The following is a 19472-nucleotide window of genomic DNA, read 5'->3' on the forward strand; positions in this document are numbered from 1 at the left end:
GTTGCCTCTTAAATGATGTTTCTGGTAGAGCCCTGACGGAAACAGGAAGTTTGTTCCACGTACAGGTATGGGCCACAGCATGAGAAGCTGCGGTCACCATACCTGGACTTACTTCTTTTGATTTTAAGCGCCTTGAACGTGGTGGACCTCGTACAGCCGCTTGTCGCCACCAGCAAATCTGACAGGTACATCGGACCCCCACTGCTCACTACTGTCTTGTGTACAAGAGTCAGAATTTTGTAAACGACTCTTGCCTTGACAGGAAGCCAATGGAGCTCGCGGAGCAGTGGGGTGATGCTGTCAAATTTCCTGCGGCGACAAACAAGCCTAGCAGCGGAATTTAGCACACGTTGCAAAGGAGCCAGGGTCTTATCTGGTAGACCATAGAGTATGGCATTGTTGGTGTCTAGTCGGGAGACAACCAATGCGTGCACAAGCCTTACTACTGAGAGACGATCTAGGTATTTCCTTATCCTCCCAATTTTGTAGAGGCTGGCATAGGCAGCTTTGCATGTCATTTTCACTTGAGTCTGCATAGTCATTCCCTCATCGAGCCACACTCCCAGGTCCTTAACGCATTCAGATTTTGGAATCTGAACTCCGCTGATACTGATACTGGGAATGGATCCCTGTCGATGCGTTGACACAAAATTGACCATGTCCGTTTTTGGGGCATTAAGACAGAGCCAATTTGTTGACAGCCAAGACTGGATATGGCCTAATCCACCCTCCGTGGAGGCAACCATGGCGCTTGTCACCACATCGAGCAGAAGTCAACAACTGATTATCAGTCAGCGTACAATTGATATGGAATGCATGCTCTATTCATGACGTCTCCCAATGGAATTGTATATATCGTGAAAAGTACTGGGCCCAACACAGACCCTTGCGGCACTCCATACTCCAGTGACACAGCAGCTGACGTAAAACCCTGTATACACACAGAAAGTTGTCTGTCCTCGAGATATGAGCTGAACCAGTGCAGGGCAGTGTCCGAGAGTCCTATCCTCTCCTGGAGTCTGCCAAGCAGAATGGTGTGGTCAACCGTATCAAAGGCCGCAGAAAGATGAGTAACACCAAGAGACCCTCATGTCCTACATCCAAGGATGTGAGTATGTCATTGGTAACTTTAAGAAGTAGCTCAGCTCATGCTCCGCGTGCGGGTGTAAAAGAAATGCTGGTCCCCATGAATCTAAGTCCAGTCTAGAATTCCTTTGTGAGGAATATTAGTTCTTGTGGGAAAAGGGAGATATATTGTTCCGCTGTGATAGAATCAAATGCCCTCCCTTTCCTGATGCCCGCCTGTATTGTTCTTCTTCGGATGAAGGGTCTTGGCCTCTTTAGAGTCCTATTGAATGGTGCCGGTGTTCTATCAATGTTGAGGGCATTTAATATCAGGGGGCATCTGATTCTATTACACCGGCACCTTTAAATCATATGTTGGGTTTCTTTGTTATAGAATATAATAGGGCCTACATGCAGCATAGCACCTCTCCTTATTGCCCTGCCCTTATTTAGAGTAAATTATACTATACACCTACAGGGCCAGGGGCGTAGCCAGCTTTTTGGTCTGGTGGGGGGGGGGCAAAAGGCTCTCTGGGGGACAAAATGACCCTTTATGAAATCTTTTGGCCAAAAACACATATTTTGGTGACCTCGGGGGGGGGGGGGGGGGCATTTGCCCCCCCCTCTGATACCTACGCCCCTGCTTTCCCGGGCCTGCTATATACTAGTCTCGTTACTCTAAGCCTCCTCTAAGCCCTGCCCGAAACCATCACTATTGTATTAGGTATAGGCTATAGATCACTCTGAAACACTAATTACTTGAGAAGTGTTCTGAGCACATTAATATTGGGTTTGCTGCCCGATGTCCAGCTTGTTCCAGGCTTCTGTCTAGGAGTAAGGAGATAGCGACACCCCCCAGATCGAGCCAATGACTGTACGTAGAGCGCATCCTGGGAAGATGCCCAACGCTTGCAGTGTTGAGGAGGGAGACTTGACCGGCTGACGAACACCAACTCCGCTTCTGATTACTAGTAAGTCTGGAGAGTCTGTTAGATGGAAATGAACACAAAGAAGAAGAATTTCCAGGCTGAAGGGTCCAAGTAATGAAATGACCACACGATTTAGTTTTAAAGATGTATTTATTAATCAATCAATAGACATCATTTGAATTACAACAATTTTGTTCAGTGGACACATTCGCATATCTATTAATAAAAACCTCCTGATGAGAATTGAACATTTTACACTGTGACTACAATCAATGAATACCACTCTTGACTTTTTAAGTAAAATGACTATAAAGTTATTACCACAATCCACCCAATATTGAATATTTCAAAGAAGTTTCTTCCAAACTGATCAATAACCCAATCTGTTCAATATTGGGCAAACTGTGTTCATTACAGAACATTTCATAGTCATTTCACTTGAAATGGTCGAGAGCAGGTTACCTCCACAGCCAGGCACCACCAAGTGAAAAAAGCAATGTATGTGTCCCTGGCCTTATACATTTGATTACTTGAACAAATAAAACTTTGAGTCTGTTCAATATTGGGTAAACTGTGTTAATAACAGAACATTTCATAGTCTTTTCTCTTGAAATGGTCGAGAGCGGGTTACCTCCACAGCCAGGCACCACCAAGTGAAAAAAGCAGTGTATGTGTCCCTGGCCTTATACATTCGATTACTTGAACAAATAAAACTTTGAATCTGTTCAATATTGGGTAAACTGTGTTAATAACAGAACATTTCATAGTCATTTCTCTTGAAATGGTCGAAAGCAGGTTACCTCCACAGCCAGGCACCACCAAGTGAAAAAAGCATTGTATGTGTCCCTGGCCTTATACATTTGATTACTTGAACAAAAAAAATTTGAGTCTGTTCAATATTGGGTAAACTGTGTTTATAACAGAACATTTCATAGTCATTTCTCTTGAAATGGTCGAGAGCAGGTTACCTCCACAGCCAGGCACCACCAAGTGAAAAAAGCAGTATGTGTCCCTGGCCTTATACATTTGATTACTTGAACAAATAAAAATTTGAGTCTGTTCAATATTGGGTAAACTGTGTTAATAACAGAACATTTCATAGTCATTTCTCTTGAAATGGTCCAGAGAAGGTTACCTCCACAGCCAGGCACCACCAGGTGAAAAAAGCATTGTATGTGTCCCTGGCCTTATACAATTAAATACAAAATCATAGCCTCCAGCACATCCTTGTCCTGAGGCGGATAACCAGAGTTAAGTTGTCCTTTAACTCCCTCTTCATTTTCAGAACCAGGACTGACACAGCTGCCATCCTCATCTTCGTCATCACTTGGTGCCCTTCCAATCAAATGACGCATTTCTTGGAAAAGGAACCATTTTGCAATCACTTTATGCACACATCCACGTTTTTGTCTGCAGCATCTGCAATGCATGCTCTTTGTTGGTTTGTGAAACCATACAATTGTTCGCTTGAATCGACTGTAATACCTGATGTTTTTGGTCAAAACAGACAGGTAGATGTGTTGTTGTTGGACATTCGGAGGAGGTGGTAAATAAACTACCAGAGGCACACCTTTTTCATGAGCAGTCACTTGCAACACATTTGCCTCATCAGACTGTTCAGCCTTGATGTACTTCCCAGCTACAAGTTCCTCTAGGGAAGAAGGACGCAGGTCAACAGTGCGACCAGGCTCGGCGTACGGTATGGACCTTACATGGCAGCATTCAAAAGCCAAATTGTCTCCTCTGTTAGCAGCCTCCTTCTGCTGTTGACAATGGTTATCTTCACATTCAGAAGTTGCACCCTGACCACCACTAATTTTTTTCACATGAACAGGAGTATACGCTCCACTAAGTTTTTTGGCTGCAGTATACAGACCCTCACTTGCATTGACTGCTGCTTAACCAGATGTATCCGCTCATGCTGTCTGATGTACTTCTTTGAATAAAGGCCACCACAATGAGAACATTTCACCTTTTTCGTGATAGATGGCTTATCATCTGAAGGCCTAAAAAATAAAGACACCTAGTAAATACAAGTGTAAAATTCGCAAGTCAAGATGGATGATATACATGATAATATAGGCCATTCCACATTCGTGGCATAGCGATGCTCAAGTACCACACACGAGACAGATAGTACCCCTAACTACTGTATGGAATGCTCACCGTATAGTACACAGGAAAATGCTTTGTTTACAGCCTAACACTAACACTTAACAGTCAATTTGCGCCCTTGACCTCAGTGACCTTGAAAAGTCGGTTACACCAATCTTAATTTCTAATCAACATGTAAAGATGCCTAATAGTCTATCTATTGAAAAAGACTTAAGTATCATTTCAGAGAGTTTGCTAAAAAGCATGCCACATCAACCTGATGTTTGTTTGGTCAACATGTAGAGCTGCCTAAAAGGTGTTACATACCAAATTTAAAAACTATAAGACAAGTAATGAGAAAAGAGTTTGATCTCTGGTGACCTTAAAAAGTAGGTCAAATCAAAATAATGAATGAAATGTGTTGTATCCTTGCTAGGGGTACCCCCTATAAGAATTATATCAGAAACGCAACAGTAATTAGCGAGATCGCATTTAAAAAAAATTTGGTTTAAGTCCCATCGTGGCCAGGTCACGAATTAAAAGAGTAAGACCCAGCTAACGGCGAGTCGGCAGCGAGGAACAGACCCCAGAACACATCCTAGGCGTCTACCCACAATTGGAGCTGACACGAAGGAAGTTATGGCTCAAAGACACAACACCCAGGACTAAGCTGTGGGGAAATGCTGTCAACTTGACGCAGACCACCCGTTTCATTGACACATCCCCACTGCATATTTGACATCCACATGCATGATCAATCGTACGCAGAAGAACAGACCGAATTTCCTTGTCAGGGTACATGACTTTAAGCATGATGTGTACGAAGTTTCATAGCACCAGTCGTTATTTGTGCTATGATATGACGATGACGACGACGACGGACACTGCGCTATCGTACCGACTTCTCTTAAAGTGGGCCATAAACACGATGGAGACATGTATTAATCCATTACCAGAAGTGTGGCAAATAGAGCATATTGAAATGTCAAGTTGTGTTAAAAATACACGGCTGGGTTGGATAAAAAGGGAACCTGCAGAGTCAGACCATCACAGATATATGCTTTTTGATAACATATCTTAGAAAATGTGGTCTCATTGGTCATTTTAGAACTTGAATTTTGAAAGGGCAATGTCTGTCAATTTCGAAGAATATGCTGTAAGGGAATCGTTTTTCTAAAAACTTTAACATTTTACTGGGAAAAGATTCTTCTTGACACAGTTAAATTTGGGGAGGGTTGAAGGGGTACTTTTTTGCCCCAAGGTTGTAATAGAGGGATCTGGCCAACAAAGGCACTGCACGGTTTAAAACCTGACTCAGGGTAATTGGTCTATCCCCCCCCCCCCCGCACACTCCGTCTGCTGACTAGGCAGCTAATTGGGTTTGCGTGTACATGGTTTCAAACCACAATATATCTTTGTTACTGTTATAGGTCAACATTACTTCAGTCCAAAATAACTTGAATGGGCATTTTTGAGGGTTTTCAGTTGGCACAACTAGCTCGGCCAATTGACAACCTAAATGACATAAAACAACTAACCTAGAGTAATCATGATCAATATCTTCTAACACTACATCAGGAGAGCTGTTTTGGCATGTCTGGTCCCTGAAATAAAAAAAGCACTCATCAGATGTTGATTATGTTTATGAAGATCCATTCAGAGACAAGCTTCACCAAGCTTCACCAAGCTTCACCATACCCCCCCCCCACGTCAAGCAAAGTGAGCACCACTTCTGCTCCATGGTTTCTCTGTGGTTGCTGCCACATTGACAGGCATTCGACGTGAATTCAACGTGTTAGTTTTTGTTCTTCGATTGACAGGAATTTGACGTGGCAAAATATATTTTTCAACTACATGTAATGATATGAAATGACGTGAATTCGACCTCAAATAGGCGTCAAACTGACAGGGGGACGACTGCTGCACAAGTTGATAATGCCACGGTTTCAAAAAATGGAGCTGGACACTGCACTAAAATTGTATAGACACACTGTAGTGTTCCATTCCGTTCCGTTCCAGTGAGCACTTGGCTACAATTCTCAGAATCTAAACAACTACATTGTATATACACTATAAATTGAAACACAAAATTCTACATCAAACAAGTAGCCTACACCCTTGAAGCTCAGCCTCTTTTTTTGCCAACCCGATAGACAAAAAAGTTAGTCAGAAACCTACCTGCTTTCACCATGGTCAAGATCTTGCTCTTCCTCATTAATGACACTTTTCTTACTACTATTAAAGAGAATAAAGGGAAAAGAAAATGAATTTTCATTGGAGTGGAACACTGTGCTGCTCTTCTCAGGAAAGAATGAAACAGCCAGGGGCCATTGTGCTCAAAGTTTAGCAGACAGGAACATGCTTTGTTTACAGCACATCATGCCCAACGCCAGAGTTAAAGAATTTCAATGTTAGTGTCTTAAACTCTGTGACCTGGAAAAAAATGGTGGTGACTCTGTGGTGGTGACTAGTGTCCTGCCCATCACTACTTAAAACTAGTGAACCTATGTTGCCAAAGGGCTTGCAAAATTACAAAGCTGCCTGGACTGAGTGACCAGTACCCTGCCTAAGTGTTTCAACTATACTTTCATCTCACAAATTAAAGGGTGCAGCACCAAGGGTGCAGCACCCTGCATCTCTGAAAGTGCTCTCTGCCTTTTTAAGACAGAACTAATACATATTTTTCTATTAGTATTACAGGATGGCAATTTAACCCGCAATTTTTTCTAGTGCATTCTGCCCTGTTCTTTGACGATTCCTGTCTTTTTGCTTTTCTGAAGGCAAACCTAGAGTGACTATAGTCCATTCGTTTATTTTATGTCCGCATCGGTTGGGCATCTGTCCGAGTGCAAACAGGATTTTTTCATTTAGTTACCACAGTAAAGACATAAATTTGTTTTTATACATTTGTGTACATAGACGTAGTGCATTGGATTTGGACATTTTCCGCTCAATATGCTAAGAATAAATGAGAAATATCCAGAAACAAAATGTGGCCTAATCAAGTGACCCTCAAAATGACATCTGGACATCGATGACAAATTTTTTCTATTTCTGCACTGAGAATGCTGAACCTCGAAAATCCTGTTTGGTTTTTGAGGTGACGATTGATAAAAACCAAGCAATCTGACCAGTAATTTGCCCTTCAGAAGTCCAAACGATGAGGACATATAATAAACAAATGGACTATAGTTGATGCGAGGCTTTTAAATTCAAACTTACCACTTTTTCATGTGACTGATTGCATCATTCTTCCTCCTTATTTGACGCTCACAATGCACACAATGAAAGTGTGTTCCTTCAATGTTTTGATGCGTCAGGCGACATGTGACAGAATAGACATCTAAAATATAAAGCTAATGAATAAAGATAAGGGCTAACAAATTTGAATGGTTGCAACCTCATCATAAGTTTTTGAGTCAGGACTTTGTAAATACTTATTCATAATGAAATTTGGTTGCAATCTGATCATTAGTTTTGGAGTACTTGGTCCATACTTCAAGATGGCCACCTGTCAGCCATATTTGATGTCTGAGCAGGCCACATGGAGGATCATACTCCGACACTAGATTCATGTTCACACAGGTTTAGAAGCTTCTAGCTCAAATACAAATGAAACATGCCACTTTACGGTGATTTATTGAAGTTTCACCTTTTGCTATAGTGAAGTTTGAGGATGACAGTCAACAACAAAGGCCTGAATTGACCAGCAATTTTACAATGCGCGCGGGAAAATTTTATAATGCGCCTGGGCACACTCCTATAGTAGCAGACGATAATAGCAACGAAAAATAAACGTCTAAAACAGCGTATGAACAGGTTTGGTCGGGTGTGCGAGTTAACTCGTTACAAAGAGTGGGAAAGGGGGGGGGGGGGGTAATGGGCTCGACGAATTAATTCATCTCAAACAGTTAAGGGGGTTAAGTGCTTTTTTGAAAATTGTCAAACTGCAAAGGGTTAACTACTCCCTAAACCATTTCAATAAGGTTGCCATCTATTATCATATTTTTGTAAAAATGCCATGTAGATGCATCACCTCTCACTCTGTATTTTATCCTGTAACCTAAGCGTTTTTGGTAAATAAAGTTATCTATTTTAAAAATTCAAAAAACAAAAGAGCCCCTCTCGCTGTACGTACAAAGTCTTGTATATTAAAAAGTCCTCTAAAAACCGGGATCTTGTATAAAGATGTTACAATTACAATTTGTAATTGTTGGTCAATATTCCATTAAAAAACGGCTTACTTTTCTACCTCATTCATTACAATTGATAAAGGAGTATGTAAAACGTAAAGGGCTGCATGTATTCATTTGTTTTGAAACCCATACAATTTATGCATGAAAAGTGTTACATATTCTGCCGCAAGACGAGAGAACCTAATTTGGGATTTGTTAGAAGGGTGGCAGGTTGGAAATAAAAAAACATTACCTTGTTGGTGTCGCTCTCCTTCCTCTTCTTCATCAGCTGTTCTCCGTGGAATTCGACACTTCCAGTGTGTTTTCAAATGAACCTTCACTTTGCATGCCTTGGCAGGCTTGAAAAGATCTGGTGGACAGAGTGGGCAATGGTACGAACGACAATCACCCGGACAACATGCTGTACAACGAACGATGTTCGCTTCCAACTCATCCAGTGAATGATTTACTGCCACACAGGTCATCTGCAATGTTTCAAAAAAATGCACAAGTCAAGCAATCTATAGTATATAGTCAGTAGAACTTCTCTAAGGACACTCTCGGGACTGACAAATGCTGTACTGATTACACTTAGAGAGGTCAAATTTAATAGAAACAGTCAATCTGGGGCCTAAACTAGTGTCCCTAATAGAGAGGTTGTCCTTAATAGAGAGGTGTCCGCGAAGGGAGGTTCTACTGTTAATAATATCATGATCTGAGAATTTCCAGGGCCAGATTCTGATGACATAAAAAGTTTGTCACGTTTCACAACTGAGCACTCAATTCCAAAGACAAAGCCAAGAATCGGTTACTTACATCTCATCTACAACAGGCACATCACAAACAGCACATAACAACGTCAACTACCAACAGCTTCCAAACTCTCAACTCTCCAAGCTCATCTACAACAGGCACATCACAAACAGCACATAACAACGTCAACTACCAACAGCTTCCAAACTCTCAACTCTCCAAGCTCATCTACAACAGGCACATCACAAACAGCACATAACAACGTCAACTACCAACAGCTTCCAAACTCTCAACTCTCCAAGCTCATCTACAACAGGCACATCACAAACAGCACATAACAACGTCAACTACCAACAGCTTCCAAACTCTCAACTCTCCAAGTTCTTTTCCCAAATTACTACTTCAACTTTAAAGACTTTAGACTTCTCTGACCTCCCCCCCAAAACATCACCTTATATACTAGACCACCCTACATGCCTTACCTCCTCCAATGGGTAAATAGCCTAACCCTAAAACAGAGTCTTAACCAATCAGCACTAACTAATGAAGAGGAGCAACCAATGAAAATACAGCAGCATCAATCTCAAAATGCCAGACAAAGGGTCTAGGGCAAAGGCCTAGTCCCAAAGCTCATCACCAAGCCCACAAACAAAGGTCAAACAGCTTAAGAGATTATGATTACAGAACAAAGGAAAGGCTAATTAGGGTCCAAAGCATGGGAACTGATCTGATTACAGTTAACAATGAAATGGCCAGGGCCATTGTGCTCACCTCATGTGGAGGAAAGATGGATAAAGAGCATGGTATTGCGTCATGTAGTGTTAGGTTTGATGTAGGTCCAAGCAATTACAATTTCCCCAAAATGGCCAATTTACAGTACATTCGACCTCTGTGACCTTGAAAAGTAGGTCAAATCAAAGAAGACCCGGGTGACACATTGAATGGTTGTTAGAATTAGATGTACCTATGATATAAAATTGGTGCCAATCGGGCAAGTCATTACTAGGAATAATGGCATTTTGAAGAATTTAGGATTTGGCCCCCTCCCTGGAGGCCAAACGGCAAATCAGATCGCACCAAACTTCGGTACCTGAGATCACCTGACCAAGGGGTACATGTGTACTTAATTTGTGATCAAAAGTCATTGCAGTTAAGAAACATGCCATAGTTACGGCCTGACGGCGAATTTATGCTATTTGACCTCTGTGACCTTGACAAGAAGGTCAAATTAAAAACCTGTGTGACATACTGTATGGTGGTTAGATGTACCCATGATATCAAATTGGTGGCAATCGGGCAAGAAGTTAAGGAATAATCACATTTTTAAGGTTTTTGGATTTTGCCCCCTGGTGGTCAAGTGGTGAATCATATTGGACCAAACTTTGGTCCCTGAGATCACCTGACTAAGGGGTAAATGTGTACCAAATTTGGTATCAATAGTCATTGCAGTTTAGAAACGTGCCATCGTTACATCCTAACGGCCAATTTACACCATTTGACCTCTGTGACATTGAAAAGGAGGTCAAATCAAAAACACGGAGGATATATGATGCACCTTTGCTAGAAGTACCTACCATATTTTTTTCAAAATTTTCCGACTACTATTAAGGGAGATATTGCATATTTTCACTTTTAACGTTTGGCCCCCTGGTGGCCAAACCATGAAACGAATCGGACCGAAACTTGGTCTCCAAGGTGTCATTACATAAGGGTACATGTGTACCAAGTTTCAACTCAACAGCTCTAACAGTTACGAAACGTGCCCTGCTAACGGACGACGACGGACGACGGACGACGACGACGACGACGACGACGACGACGACGGACGACGGACGCCACGGTATGGGATAAGCTCACCTCTGCTAAGAGGTGAGCTAAAAAGGTGTGCTTGTTATCTACTGATGGGACTGGGAGGCTAGGATAGGAGCATGGCAGGAACTCCTCGGCAGTCTCAGCTGATCTTGTTGCTTCTGGAAGCTGGTTCCAGGTTCGGACTGCTCGGTGACAAGTTGGTCTCTTGTGCTGCAGTATAGGCAATCAGCTTCCCGTATTTAAAAGTATGCAATCAAATCAGTATTGACCCCTTCTGTTCTGTCAGGATTACCTTTTTTGGAGACGCCATATCCCGGATATGTCGGGAAAAGGGTCAAGGTCACCAATGGAATTGCGGTCGTTTCGCTCCATGATCTTACGCCCCAGTCATTTCGCTCCAATGAATAGTGCGGGATTTATGCTAATTAGTATTTAAAGCCCCCACGCTTTCATGCTTTATGATCCGAGATGGGAAAGTCAAGACTGACATTTATGTCAAATTACACAATCAAGTGATGAGACTGAAAACAGGGTCTCTGCGCCAATGAACACAATACATTGATTTGGCTTGTTTGGCTAGTGGTAGGCTCTTTATAAAAGCAAAGCCTCGGGGACATGCCACTGTTTCGTGAATTGTTAACGGATGACGACTACAAGTACAGACGGTGCAGTATTTCACAGACTCGGCACTCGCTGTACTGCGACATGGGGGAAAATCAATCTCAAAGATATCTCACCAACTCTTACAGACTGTCAAGCTACGTTAACCCAATGGACAGAGTAAATTTGGAGTTCATCCATAAAAACAACAAAGACATGCACCGATGTGTGTGTTTTGAGCAAACCTTTATTTCAGAAAAGACGACACTGCACCTGGCTGGCTTCACAGTACTGTAGGTCTAAACCATTGTTTCAGAATGCACTGTTGAATAGAGCTTTGGTGAATTGGCCAATAATTAAGACATTAATCACTGAGGCTGTTGCCATGATCACATGCTTCATCTCAGGGATATGGATTCATACTGGTGATAAACCATTCAATGTGATTGCAAATTATTTCAGCAGAGGATTGATGGATTCATGCTAGAATATTCAATGTGAGCTCTGGTGTAGGCCTATCTCCAATAAGGGGATTTCACACACCAACGATTGAGCCTCCTTTTGACATTTTCTTGGGCGGTGAAAATGAACCATCTCCATTTCCTATTCATAAGTCTGGCACAGATCAGCTAGCTAGGTTTTGGGCCTGCCGAACATGTGGACAATATGGTCCCCTTAGGGTTCCATTCAGTAACTTGCATAATGACGGTTGGAATAGGAGTATCAAAAACCATATGGACCACAGGATGCCATATAACTGGCACGGATTCCTGACCTTCAACTTATCCAACTTCCATATTTGATATACTTTTGGCACATAGCCATCACCAATTGCCATTGCCAATTGCCATTGCCAGGTTTTGAACGAACCCATCGCCGAAGTCATTCGCGTTTCCCGCGTTATGAACTTGCCGCAAACTTGCCGAAGAAGGTCACATGACAGACAAAAATAGATTCATACGAGAAACTTGCATAAATTAACAAGCCCCCTCGCTTGGTATATTCGAAGTATGGTGAATTCGCAACCAGCGGTTGTTTTGAAAAATTTGCTCAACAAAATTCCAATTTTAGCTGTTTTCCCCTGTTGATATTTGAAATACTCCCTCAGATGTATTGAAGTTGTCTACATGGAATACACTAAGAAAATTTCCAGGTGCATTTCCTTTTTGTGAACCGAGAGAAATTCTGTAGGCCTACAATCCACCAGCATGCAGCGCAAAAATTCAGGCCATCAGGGTGTCCCAAAAAAAATTTCCTTCACCTTCATGACCTTGTGCCATATCAGGTTACTGTTAGGTATCATAGGTTGGAGCGTACTTGAAACTTTGATGTTGAGCATGCCATGTAGTTGTAGGAATAGAATGGTGAATAATGTATAAAGACGATTTAGGCCTAGTTCTAACTTCTTGTTGGTCCCCGACAATGAAGACAGCCACTCGACCGGCAGCAGCAATGGCGGCTATGTAGACGTAGTATCTTCTATTCTAACAATAGGATCGACAGGTGCTCATTCATGTCATTGGCCTTTTGAAAATGAATGTGAAACTGGCCTTTTGCACACAAAACAAAATCTCTTTCAGTTTCTGAATATTATTACGTTCTTGACATTTCAGGGATCCTTTCTATGAAGCCCCTCTCCACAAAGGTTATTACCATCCCTCGCAGAAGAAGAAACTATCAAAGAAAGATAAAAAGGTCAGAACATCTTAGTGAATTTTGTTGTCATGCGTTTTCGTACAACAAGCTCTGGGAAGAAAGCCAGAGCCACTTGAGCCACCGTAGCCAGGTCAATTTTTGTGAAACATGTGGACAATCGGGCCCACAATAGGGTTCCATTCAGTTAATTGCATATGACTTGATGACACTTTGATACCTGCCGAGACGAGGGAAGGGCATTGTATTTATCATAGGAAATACGCTTAGACATGTTCATAAGGCTCTCCAACTCCTCAACTCCTCTACAGATTTGCCTGAGCCCAGAGAAGCAACCTTCAAAGAAGGAATCGAAGCCATTGAAACCGGCTGATGAGAAGTTCTTGAAGGGGACGAATGTGTACACTGGCAAGGCGCCACCGACTGGAGACACACCTAGTCCAGCCACCAGTGCCAGTTCTAAGTTTAATGAGTCGTGGCCTGAGAGTGAACGAGCATCGACTATTGGGTAGGTACAAGTATTTTATTCAGAGAAAAAGATTAGGAAATATAAGGTTTTATAGAGCAATACACTGTTCGAGTCTTGAGGCACTTTACATTCGATCACCAGTCTGTGTATGCCGTGCATGAGTAAAGACATCTCAGGCAGTTTTTGTCATTTTGAAGGAAAATTAGGCACTTCTTCAAATCCTAGTGCAGTGAACAATAATCTCACTCTGAAGGCATCCTTTCTTTAGCTTTAACTTAATCCCCAACCTTTGTTTTCTCTTCATTTGCAGCTTAGTACCGGAATTCAACTTGAGTCCGGTACAAGATTCATACCAAAGACTCCATTCCACAAAACTTGATATGGGGCCAATCACTTCTGACTCTGATGCATCCAGGAGAGGTGGGGGCAGTCATTATAGCAGCACCACCAGTGGAAACAAGCAGAAGAATGATGCGGAGTCGACTCTTCAGAAGTAAGTATCATGCAGTCAGCCAAAACTGTATCTTCGCTCAGTATTCTCCACTCAATTTATTTTTGGTCAGGTGGCAAGCTTAGCTTTAGTTGAGGTTGTAGTTTTCCTCGACAGAATGGCCTGGTGGTAAGAATTTTTATTTTGGTCTGGTGGCCCATCGGTAGCTAAAACTCGTGATAAATCTTGATTTGAAAAGTTTGTTTAAACTTCTAGTACATGTGTTTGTGTAACTAAACAAAGATAATTTTACTCAAGTATTCTATTTTTGGGTGATGCCTAATGATGAGGGATCCTAAAAAATTCTTTTAACGTTTTAGATACATCAATAGATTTCGGTACGGTCAGCCCTTGAGCAGGGAGGCCAGGGAAGCCAAGAAACCAGAAAAAACCAAGGATTTCTGGTGGTTAACTTCCAAGTCCCCATCTACTCCCGGCAGAAGTTCAACACCCAATGGCGACACGCCATCTCCTGGCAAAATGAAAACTAGATTGGTGAGGTCACCACTTAGTCCATATTCACCCATGAAGCCGGGGCGGTCATCAAGCTCGGTAAGTTTTGCGGTTTTTAGGGAGCAACTGTTGAATTTATAAAAAAACGTTGGCATCAAGTGACTTCGAGTATTACTCCCCCTGTAGAGGATCCTGTTCTATCGCAGGGTAACTTCCCAAGCAAGCCTAGCACCCATTTACTCCTGGGTGGAGAGAAGCAAGTAGGGTTAGGTGCCTTGCTCAGGGACACAAAGATGATTCAGTGTTCATCTGTCCGAGTATTGAACCTACGACCTCCTAGTTCTAAGCGCTCTTGCCACTCTGCCACTGATTCCCCTAAAATCCCACTTGATTCTTAGTGAAAACTATTAATCATTTTTGTAAACAGATAAAGTTATTTAAAGCGATGATCTGTTTTTTTGCGGGCTCAAAATTAGGTGAGGGCAGTGATGAGAACCATGAAATCAAATTTCAGTGGCCTTAGCATGACATGCATAATTACTGTGGTTCTATTTCTGTTACAGAGCAGTGGTAGATCTGGCTATCGACCAAGTGTTCCAGCCATTGATGAAATGACACAAAAATTACAAGAAAAGGCTGACAGACTTTTGGAACTGAGGTGAGCGCATTCTTTTTGATGGAACCAACTTCTGTACGCTCTGTGATTTAAGGAATTAGTGTCACAGTGACTGGTCTCTGGACTGAATTTAGACTGGGAGGGTGGAGCTAAAATGTTGGCCCAAAACTTAGGCTCTTTGGCCGGAAGTCTTGGGTAGAATTTGAGTTCCGTCTGGTGGTCTCTGGCTGGAAGACAGAGTCACAAGGCTAACACTGACATAATTGGCCCCATAGAAGCGCTTAAAAAACCATTCATCCGGCCTCGGAGGAAAAATACTCCATGGAGAATAACACTCCGAATTTCAGAGTGTATGCTGAAAAAGAAAAAGACAAAACCACTGCTTTCAGATGATGATAAACCAGAAAGTTCTCTTGTCCTCTTTCCAGTGAGTCGAGCCTTAGCTCGGAGCCAATAGTCAGCACATTAGGACTTGGGAGTGAGCCCTCACTCGAGTCGGTCAGGAGCAGGAGCAGTGCAAGTCTAGTCGAAGAACGACCGTATAGGCCTGGCTTCATCAGATATATGCAAGGTATGACATATTTTTCTCTAAAAATCGTTTAAATGCAAATATAAAGATTCGTGACAATTTGGCTCGTTGGTTTTTAAATGTTTAGCTGTGAGACTAATGTTCAGCCTGACTTTTACAGAGAAGGAAAACTTGCTTCACCGAGATGATGAAGTTTCTGGCCCTCGCAGGGATCCGACTGTACCAAGGAGAGATGCTCCGTCCGATGACATCCTCGACCAGTGGCGCCTACGTAGGAAGATGGAGACGGCCCGTACTAAAGGCTACCCGAGTATCAGGCTACTTGATGCGGGCAGAGGATCTGCTTCACCAAGAAAAGCAGACAGGGTGGGTTCTTAATGGCTTCATGGTATGCACTCGGTGTCAAAGATCCTGACCACTTGGTCCTACCCTCTCCAAACATGCCCAACGGACTCGGGGATGATAAGTTTCATTCTAATTGTATAAGTCGTACTTCCACCTATCAAATCTCCGTGTCTTTGCGCTTACACCTATGAATTGCCGTGTCTAAATAGACCCGTGTCTCAAATCCCCGTGTCTATTAGCCCCATCGAGCTTGATGGGGCTAATTTAGACCCGTGTTCAACACGGGTTTTTTGATAGGTAGAATCTGAATAGACACGGCAATTGCAAGTTCTAAGATCCGGCGACAGATGGCGCGGTGTAGTTGCCTCGGTATTGCGTATGCGAAATTTCCCTCCAACGGGAAAGAAACACAGGAGAGCTCCCTTCCTCCAGCGCACCTGTCGCCGGGGCTATTAACCATTATCTAACACCACTGATAGGTGTAAGTGCGCCCTGGGTTTTTGACACACGGCGAAGACACGGGTCTTGAAAAAACACGGGGTTTATGATAGGTGGAACTACGACTATAGATGGCGACGCATCTGAATAGTTTCGACTGTTGAGATAAAAGTAAGCTTTACTGGTGATTATTGGTGTCCACTGTCAGCAAGAGATGGCAACGGCTGGAAAGTGCCTTCCGTAGCGAAGCGGTTAATAAAAACAAAAGTTATCGATTGCAGGACCCAGAGATCGAGTCAAAACTGGCTGATTTCCGCAGCAGACTTGCCCAGGCGTCGTCAGGAAGGTACTCCTCGCCTCTGAAGCCTGGCACGAATGTCCACTTCACTCCTTCTCCACCAAGACAGGGGGAAAAACAGGTGAGGCTTTGTTTCTCTTGTCGTGCTTCGTTTATGCCCTTCAATCTTTATTGGGTAGTAATGCAGTCTAAAACACGGTCTCCACAGGTGTGCCTGTCCATGCTGCCTAGTCCCATTACAATATTACCCTTTGAATTTGAATATTCGTGATAACTTTCATTTGTTAAAAATGGAAGATATTTCTTTTCAGGTGCCGATGTCCCCCGAAAGAGATCAACCAGAACATGACATGACTCGTCCTCCTCCCCAGATTGCAAGTCCGACATTGAAACGCAAGCCTGGCACCAAGGACCAGGTTGAGCCGCACCTTCACCTCATGTGTGATATTCTACCTTGTCCCCATCAGACTGAGGCTAAGAAATGTATGGACGAGCACACTGAGAGATCGGGTGGGGGACAAGGTCCTGACGTATCGGAGCATTTGGATAAAGAAACAGAAGGGTGGAAACATGGGGGAACGAGTAGAGAGAATCTCAGAGAGGGAAGTGAGGACTTGGAACTTGATAAAGGAAATCATTACAAAGATGAAGTGAGAGAATTGAGTGAAAATTCTAGCGACAATGACAGAGAAATAGGAGAATCCGATGAAAAAGTCAGTGAAGTTGACAAACAAATGGCCAAAGTTTCTCAATGTGACACTTTGCAGACATGTGACGGGTCAGTTTCGTTCGAGAATGACGTTCCTGTGAGAGATTCTGGACCAACGGGTCAGCATGGCATCCGACCTGCTAGGAAAGGCAGGGACACTGATGTGAATGTGAAAGATTCCGACAAAGGTTTTGTTAGTGAGAAATCTCAAAAGCCTAAGCGAGGAAGCAGGAATGTCCCTCATCCGAAAATTGCAAGAGACAGTCCGAAAAAACGTGATTCTTCCGTTGATAATGTCGTAGGTGAGGTGGTGACGGAGAGGTTGTTTGTTTCGCCGACGTCGAGTGTGGACAGCATTGTGTCGGAGAGGAACAGGGCACCTGATGCTTCTTCAGAACAAGGTATGTCGTGTGTAAACCCGGGATGGAATTGTGGTTATTGCCTCAGCTGGGCTCTCAAGTTTACAGCTTTTAACACTCACATTGAACACCCCTGTACCCAAATTCTTCGGTATGTTACAGTGATGTCACAGAAGACCCAAGGATGTCAACTGATCACATTTTATGTTACTTTTGACCCCCTCATTCCTTAGTACATGTGCATGTAGATTTTATTCGCTCAATGTTTTCATCGTCAAAAAGAGAAGAGAAAAATAAAACAAATCTGTTTTAGTTTCAAGTAAATTTTTCCACCACTGATGTTCTCAATTCAATTCAATATTCTCTTGTGCTGTATCTTCATCTTGCTGTATTTTTCTCTCTATCATGCTGTATTTTTCTCATGATCATGTTGTTTTTTTCTCTTTCTACAGATACCTTGACCTCAGACTTGGATGAATTTGCTGAAGATGAATTACTTCGACAGCTGAGGAAACAACGAGAAAAGTTTGAATCCAAATTAAAGTGAGTAGAATAAGTGTCAAGATTCGGGAAATTAGAAGTTTGACACCGTACCAAAACTTTTCATCTGTTTTTCCCAAGTTGCCCGCACCATGCACCCCCCCTCCATGTTGAATACCTATTTAGCTGTGTGCACATTCTAATTTCCTTGGGGAAGGAGGTCATTTTGGGATCAAAACTCGGGTGCAAATTTGTAGAGGAAATGAAAAAAGGGTTCCTCATCAGGAAAAATCTTGCATCTTTTCGAAAGAGATGCATTTTGGCCTAAAAGAGGGAGAAGTAGGCAGTGTAATCTGTTTTTCCTTCACTTGTCACCTTAAGTAGAACCATCGCTTTGACACAGTCCTCAAGATTGGGGGTCGAATTTTCGTTGGCAATCCCGTAGATAAGGGGGTCATTTTGATCAAAACATTTGGACTCGATTCCTTTTGGTTGTATCTTTTCAGGTTAATCGACCAACTTCTTGAACAGACTAAGACACCAAAGTGAAGGCCAAGAAAAAGACATGTTCTGAGACGGAGATTTCCAAAATTGACCAATCTGCCTGATACCCCTGTTGTAAATTTTGAAATCGGGCTGCTGTATGCAGTAGGCCTAGTTCCCATAGTCAGAAGGCAGCATAATCAATTGTGCCAGGTTTGACTAGACTTTACAGATGCTGCATTAGTGTCTGCCCTTATTTTGAGCTATCTACAGTGAGTTTGTATCTAAAACAAAAAGTTTTCGATTTTCGGCGATACTGTGAGAATGACTCAACATGTATGTGGTAGTAGTTTGATGTCAGCAAAAAAGTTGAGCTTTTTTGCGTGAAGAGTATAAATTCTAGTTACATGCTGGTTTCATGTACGTATTCTATTGTATTTCTGTAGGCCTACCGGTACATTTATTTTGATACAAACTATACTGTGTTTAGGCTGCACCGGTTCCTGCTGCCACCTAGAGAGAGAATATATACACCGATCTAGTGACAGCAAGACAGTGTTGTTCCGACTTTCAAAGTTCGCCCACTAGCGCAGAAGGCCTAGTTATTCTCCCGAGCGGGGACATAACACATATTATATTGTAAATGCACATAGTGCCTGCTAAATAAAATGAACCATTTAACCGTACTGTGCTTGTGTCATTGACTTAACCCTTTGCCTTTT

General features: G+C 42.6%; 2 protein-coding genes across 2 annotated transcripts; one reads left to right on the plus strand and one right to left on the minus strand.

Moving 5' to 3' along the window:
• Nucleotides 1–2125: 2125 nt before the first annotated feature.
• On the minus strand, nt 2126–11162 carry LOC135502487 (uncharacterized). The gene is made up of 6 exons (XM_064795384.1): nt 11121–11162; nt 8517–8748; nt 7311–7431; nt 6267–6323; nt 5627–5692; nt 2126–4000 (listed from the first exon to the last, which is right to left on the minus strand). Exons 1-6 carry the CDS (start codon nt 11136–11138, stop codon nt 3817–3819), a joined length of 678 nt encoding a protein of 225 aa, XP_064651454.1. The 5' UTR covers nt 11139–11162; the 3' UTR covers nt 2126–3816.
• Nucleotides 11163–12449: 1287 nt separating this feature from the next.
• Nucleotides 12450–19401, plus strand: LOC135502365 (uncharacterized). The gene is made up of 12 exons (XM_064795152.1): nt 12450–12581; nt 13042–13123; nt 13393–13589; nt 13861–14043; nt 14361–14592; nt 15057–15151; nt 15538–15680; nt 15799–16004; nt 16703–16840; nt 17031–17829; nt 18240–18330; nt 18774–19401. Exons 1-12 carry the CDS (start codon nt 12556–12558, stop codon nt 18814–18816), a joined length of 2235 nt encoding a protein of 744 aa, XP_064651222.1. The 5' UTR covers nt 12450–12555; the 3' UTR covers nt 18817–19401.
• Nucleotides 19402–19472: the final 71 nt, after the last annotated feature.

This window comes from Lineus longissimus, chromosome 18 (genome assembly GCF_910592395.1).
Source record: "Lineus longissimus chromosome 18, tnLinLong1.2, whole genome shotgun sequence".
Lineage (NCBI taxonomy): Eukaryota > Metazoa > Nemertea > Pilidiophora > Heteronemertea > Lineidae > Lineus > Lineus longissimus.